At 37.7% G+C, this 6,914-nt stretch overlaps 1 protein-coding gene across 3 annotated transcripts in view; it reads left to right on the top strand.

Moving 5' to 3' along the window:
- Positions 1-6,914, top strand: part of VCL (vinculin) — a 121,844-nt gene that overhangs the window by 68,177 nt on the left and 46,753 nt on the right. For all 3 annotated transcript variants that reach the window (XM_019626026.1, XM_019626013.1, XM_019626019.1), the window contains exons 3-4: positions 2,059-2,209; positions 2,385-2,493. In XM_019626026.1, the coding sequence (XP_019481571.1) occupies positions 2,059-2,209; positions 2,385-2,493 (260 nt within the window). The remainder of the gene's footprint in view (positions 1-2,058; positions 2,210-2,384; positions 2,494-6,914) is intronic.

Consider the following 6,914-nt stretch of genomic DNA (forward strand, 5'->3'; position numbering starts at 1 on the left):
GTCCCAAGCCAACTCTTAACCAACGCGCCACTTGGCTGGCCTTCTTTATGTATTTTTATCAGAACATCTCCAAATTAAATGAAATGGGAAAAAAAATCAGAATGCAGAGAGTATGTGTAGGATGATACTCTGTGTAAAAAAGGCAGAAGCCTATGTTTTTGTTTTTGTATGCATAAAGTGTCTTTTTTTTTTTTTTTTAAGAAAACTGAGGAAACTCATAACATTGGTTGCAAATAGACGGAATTTGAATGCCTAGGAGATAGTGGAGGGAAGGAGATTTTTCACTGTGTGCTCTTTTAGTTTTATATATGTGTATATGTTTGTGTCATATCTATGGATATACATATTATGTAATGTAAAATTAAATAAAGTTTTAATGTAAAAATTAAAAAGGAACAGAAAACAACCAGTTGTCTTTAAGAGTGATCAAAAGCCACTTTAGCAAGGTCTTGCTCTTCACTGATATTTATTACATACTGCCTCATGGCTCTAATGTTTCTGACTTAGCTTAGAAAAGTATGTATCTTGAGAGTTAGAATAGTGTTTTTTGCATCTTTATATATAAGCCTATGGTGTCCATGGCTCAGTGTTTTTTACATTGTTGAAATTCATATGTTGTTTTAATTTTATTTGTTAACAATGCAGCCCTGTTTTATACTTGTAGAGTTTTACATTATTTCATGTGATCCTCAGAACAACCCTGTTAAGGTGGGCTTTTATATACATGTGACTTTTTTAGTGTTTTCAAATAAGAATGTGTAATTTTGGCTAAATATTTTAACTTTTAAAGATTTGTTCCCTACCTTTTTAAGTTATAGAATGATAACATAATGGATTTATTGAATATAAGATTATAGGAGATGATCTATGATGTCCTTTTCTGCTCTGCGAATGAATGAATAGGTACATTTTAGTAGTACAAGAGGGTCAAAGAGAATACTTGGTTTATGCATTTTGGGTTCCTCTTTTAAATGAACTCCCTCCCCCCAAAAAACACCTTTGGCGGATTAGGTCATCTGTGTTATTAAATTGTATTAATATTAAACTATTAATAACTGGCTCAGTTAATGCCAGTGACATTTTAATTAACAACTTTTTTATCAGGCTGTTTTCAAAGAGTCCAATGAATTTGTTAAACAAATCCATTTAGCTAGCTGAATGAGAATTTTATGCATTACCTCATAGTTTCTCTTTGTGTTTCCTCCTATTCCTGTGCGTCATCATTTTAAGATTTTATTGGGGAATTGGGGGGAGGGAAACAGCGTTGGGGAATCGGGGAAGGAGAACAGACAGGTAGACAAATTGCTGTTTTGTTTTTCAGTCTAGTTGTGGAGGACGTCGCTTCACTGGCCCATGTTGGTATGATCATTGTGTTCTTCCCGGGTGAGGCAATCGGTTGGTCCGCTGCTCACGGCAGCTCATGCCAGCCACTCATGTAGCTCACGGCAGCCCACTGCAGCCCCGCTGCAGCCTACGCCGTCGCCGGCAACTCACAGCAGCCCAGCTCCAGGTCGAGCTGATGTTCATCATCTTAGCTGTAAGAGGATGCAGCGTGGCCATTAATGTGGGATCTGAACCACCGCCCTGCTCAGAGCTGGTGCTCCCAAGCCAGCTCTTAACCAACTGAGCCACTCGGCCAGCCCTCATCTGACTATTAAATTTCACTTAATACAGTGCTTTGGCATTTTATTCAGATGCTAAATCTGAAACTGTTGTCAGAGATTTCTGTTCTTGGTGAAGTGTGAATAGAGTGAGGAGTATGGACCCAAAGGAGTTACAGAGATATTGCAATCTAAAGTAAAAGGTCCAAAACATTTTCTCATCCTTTTTTGTTTCCAGGAAGTAATGAAAACAAGGACTTAGTGCAATGAATGAATGAATGTGCTGCTGTCAATTGTAAATGAAAGCTAGACTTAGGTTCTGTTATAAATTAGTCTTGGCAGTTTTCCATGTGGGAAAAAAATGTGAATTTAGGTCCATTTACATTCTTTGCATTTTGCATGTGGTCTTCTTCTGCTTGGTTCTCCCAGTGAGTTAACTCCGTGTTCCTCCCCACAGGGTTGAGAATGCTTGCACCAAGCTTGTCCAGGCTGCCCAGATGCTTCAGTCAGACCCTTACTCAGTGCCTGCTCGAGATTATCTAATCGATGGGTCAAGAGGCATTCTCTCCGGTACATCAGACCTGCTGCTCACCTTTGATGAGGCTGAGGTAGGTAGACTGAGGCCCATGCAGATCTCTGCCACGCAAAAGCCTAGTCTTAAAGATAATAATGGAGGATGGATGATTGTTTAGAATGAGAAAATGTTGAATAGCTACACATATGAATTACCATGTTTTCTACTCGTTTCCTCAGTTGACTGAATACTCTGAAATCTATTTCCAGGTTCGTAAAATTATTAGAGTCTGCAAAGGAATTTTGGAATATCTTACAGTGGCAGAAGTGGTAGAAACTATGGAAGATTTGGTCACTTACACAAAGAATCTTGGACCAGGTTAGTCATATCCAATTTTTGTAGTAAAATTTTTATGGATTTTCCATGGTTTTTTTTTGTTTTGATTTTCCATGTTTGATCAAACTCCCCTCTACTTTTATGGAAGATAGGTAATGAAGCATTGGGCATTTAGGTGTCGCTCCTCTGTTGATGGAGCTGAAGCTGTGCTTCTGCAGAGGAGATATCATTGTCTATGAAAGCTGAGTCTACTTTCTCCAAATCCTGGCCCTGTAATGAATTAAATTAGATATTGCAAATGTCGTTGGAGAATGGAGGAAATACTTTTCTATGAGTGTAATGCTTAAGGCCACCCTGAATCCTGACCTCTCCATTCCACATTATACAGCATTCCTTCACTGTCTGCCAGCTGGCCTGAAGCTCTCTATGACTTCTTAGCTTGCTAATTAGCCTGCCTACTATTAAGGACCATGCCTTAGCCCAAGGCCGCATAATTTAATCAGACCTAGAAGGAGAGAAGAGCTACTGTGGTTAAGTCTCATTTTGAAACTGAGTTTAGTTTAGTAATGATTGTTTAGTCATCTGAGAATTGAATATTCAAAGTACATGAACAGATGGCAGCTTTTCATGTTTTAGACATAGAACATGAACTTGTAGGTCCTTAACATATGAATGAGACCAATGACAAGATACATCAGATGTGTAACTTGTCATTATTAAAGATCACATACCACCTTGTAAAATTCTTTTGTCTTATGTGAAATGATTTTTAATTAATAGTATTTTCATGAGGTTTGGCGAAGTCTTTCTGTAAACTTATGGCAGTTAAAAATTTCTCTGAGCCGTCACTGAAGATCATTGGAAAATGGCTTTAGAGCTGTACTCTTTAAACATTCTCATAGCACTGGAAAAAAATTTTATTTCTTCAAATGAAATCTTATGCAGAATCCCAACATATAAAAGTAAAAAGTAGAGTTACTCTGGGTGAAGCAGGGGCCACCCCGTCATTTCCACCCCACCTTTTCCACCCCCCTTTGGTACCCCTTAACAATCTGTGAACTACTTAAAAAATCCTAAGATTAGTTTGAAAAGTCAAAGCTTTATAGAATCACACAGCACCTTTGAATAATCCCCAAAGTAAACAAAAAGTGCTAGAAGGTTGATTCCAAAACACCAGATGCTTTCAAAGGCTGTCATCACTATAATTATTTTTATATTTCTATTTGTTTCTAAATATAAAAGTAGTACATGCTTATTTTGGACAAATTGGAAAGTACAGAAAAACATAAAGCTGAAAACAAAACACATTATTGTAATTCTTAAGATTTTTTTTGGCTACTAGAGTCTCAGTACCAGGCTCACACGAGATTCTTACATATGAGGTCTGACAATTAAGTTCGCAAACTTGTTGCAACGATGTTGCTAACCTTTTTTGATATCAGAGGGATTATTTATTATGAATTTGTACCAACTGGACAAACAGTTAACCAAGTTTACTANAAAAAAAAATAAATAAAATGTTTATTTAAAAATTCAGATTTTATTAAAAAGTAGAAAATCACTTGAAGAAGCCATACAGCTTGAATGTTTAAATAAAGTCTCATTTTCCATAGATAAGATGGACTCCTTTCTGTTTCTGACTACTGGTTATGGTGGGATTTGTTTGGCTCTTGTGAATACCATTAAATTTTAATGTACAGATCAGATGTCATATTGTAGAAAAAAAAATGGTGCAGTGTCTGCTTTGGCTCTCTCATTTTACCCCACAAGGGAATCACTAGTGGAGAATCAAATTGATTCCTGCAAAACTTTTGCATTTTATCTTTTTTTTTGGCTTCCCTTCTCCATGATGACTATTTCTAACTTTCATTTACTTTTTGTTTTTTTCCAAATTTGAAGCACTGATGCAGTAACTGGATCCTTGTAAATAGGTGTAGTGCAACAGTTACATTTCATAATGCTTATGTTTGCTATAATTTCATCAAGGTTCATGTTACTTGGAAATAAAATCAAGTTTGTGACTTTTAATTTATTTTTTAAAATTGGGTAACAGTGTGTTTTTTCCAGGACCCATCTAGTTGCGTGGGACACAGCCCACTGTCTCATGTGGGAATCAAACCGGCAACCTTGAACCGGCAGCCTTGTTGTTCAGAGCATGCGCTCTAACCAACTGAGCCACCCAGCCGCCCTTAGTTTGTGACTTTTTAAAGTCAGTGATTTCTACAGGCCAGATGATTTCATGAATAACTATACTTGTTGAAAATTCATTCATTAATTTATTATTCATTCTAATATTGATTGAGCATTTATTATGTGTCAGGCACTCTAGTCTGTGACTACATTAATGAACACAATAGATGAGGTTCTTGGCCCTGCTGAACTTGGTCTTGTGAGAGAGAGAAAACTAAACTGAGAGGGTGTGATATGTCTCATGAAAGCACAGAGGTGAGGTACTCATTGATTTGGGATGGATTTCTGAAGGAAGAGGCATTTAAAAGTGGAGTCTAAGAGGACAAGTAGGAGTTCAAGCAAAAGACGGGGTAGAGAAAGAGTGTGTTTGAGTTAGAGGGAATGGCTATAAAAAAATCTTGAAGCAAGAGCTAAGTGCTCTTACACTTGTGGTCCTTAACGAGTGGTTGGGTATTCCTAAAGGGCTTTTGAAATACTTCTCTTGAATATTTTAAAGTTTTCATTTAAACATTATGATTTAAATATTAAATCATGAGTTGTATTTTCTGCCATACTATATATTATATACATGTCTTAAATGTTTCCATATAAATTTAGCCCACTTAATTTATGGAAAACATCTGCCATAATCATTGGCAAAATCACTCATTGTCTAACTAGGCTGTTAAATCAAATTTACCGTTTTTAACTTCATTTTTAAAAAAGTTCTTGCTTCAGTCAATTATCTTTTAAAGGTATTTAAGTAATAAGGAAAAAAGTATTTTTATATTTGCCCACAGTTACCATTTTGTGCTCTTCATTTTTTTCTGTAAATCCAAATTTCCACCTGGTATAATTTTTCTTGTTCCTGAAGGACTTCCTTTAACATTTCTTATAGTTCAGATCTGCTGGTGATTAATTCTTTTAGTTTTTATATATCTGAAGAAGTCTTTATTTCACCTTAAATTTTAAAATGTATTTTCTTTGGGTATAAATTTTTAGGTGGATAGATTTTTTTTTCTTTCATTTCTTTGTTCCACTGTCTTTTGGCTTGCATTGTTTACAGCGGGAAGTCTGTTGTTATTGTTATCTTCATTTCTCTGTGATTACTTAATGGGTACGCTTTGTTTTTCTGAGGTGATGAAAAGGTTTAGACTCAAGAGTTGGTGGTTGCCCAACACTGTGAATACACTAAATGCCACTGAATTATACCCTTTAAAATGACTAATTGTATATTATGTGAATTTCACCTCAATTAAAAAAAAACTATATTGGGATCCAATTTTGTTCTCTCGTGTTGGTGAAGATACATAAATTTCATTACACATTGAGTTGTTGAGACTGTGAGGATACAGATACTCTCATCCACTGTCGTGGGAATGTAAACTAATAACTTGTGTGGAAGGCAATATACTGTTTGTCAAAATTATAAATCTCCATACCTTTGACTCAGCAATTCTATTTAAAAATGATATGTATTCAAGGTGATTCATTGCAGCAGGCCAATAAATTATGGACTAGTTATGTAGCTGTATAAAAGAATGAGAAGTCTCTATGAATTTTTTTTTTTTAAAGATTTTTATTGGGAAATTGGGGAAGGGGAGCAGCGTTGGGGAATCGAGGAAGGGGAACAGATAAGTTGCTGTCCTTTGGTTCTTCAGTCTAGTTGTGGAGGACGTCACTTCACTGGCCCATGTAGGTATTATCATTGTGCTCTTCTCTGGCGAGGCAGATCAGTCGCCGGCCCCCGGACGGCCGCTCACTGCGGCTGCTGGCCGCTCACGCTGGCTGCTGGCTACACGCGGTAGCCCATGGCAACCCACTGCCACAGGGACCGCAGCCTACGCCGCCGCCGGCGACTCATGGCAGCCCAGCTCCAGGTTGAGCCGTTGTTCAGCATCTTTGCTGTGGAGGGCAGTGTCACTGGCCCTCCCATGCGGGATCCGAACCGGGGCCCTCTGGCATCCCAAGCGAGCTCCTAACCATCGCGCCACTCGGCCGGCCCGCTTTTCAGTTTTAAATTATGCAGCAGTATATGTCTAAATAGGCCCAGGAGACTGTGTCCTTTATATTATTTTGTCCAATGCTCTCTGTCCTTCCCTCAGCTAAATCAGTGAGCTGGGATTGATGATTGATTGTTACAGAAGCCGACTGGATTCCTTTGGCTTCAGGCTGAGTTACCCGTACATTGTGATAGTAGGCTTCCCTCCCTAGTCAAACCAGGACATTACTAATGCGTGCTAATTTTCACAGAAAGGACTGTGTGTGTGTGTGTGTGTGTGTGTGTGTGTGTG

This window comes from Hipposideros armiger, unplaced genomic scaffold (assembly GCF_001890085.2).
Source record: "Hipposideros armiger isolate ML-2016 unplaced genomic scaffold, ASM189008v1 scaffold_15, whole genome shotgun sequence".
NCBI lineage: Eukaryota > Metazoa > Chordata > Mammalia > Chiroptera > Hipposideridae > Hipposideros > Hipposideros armiger.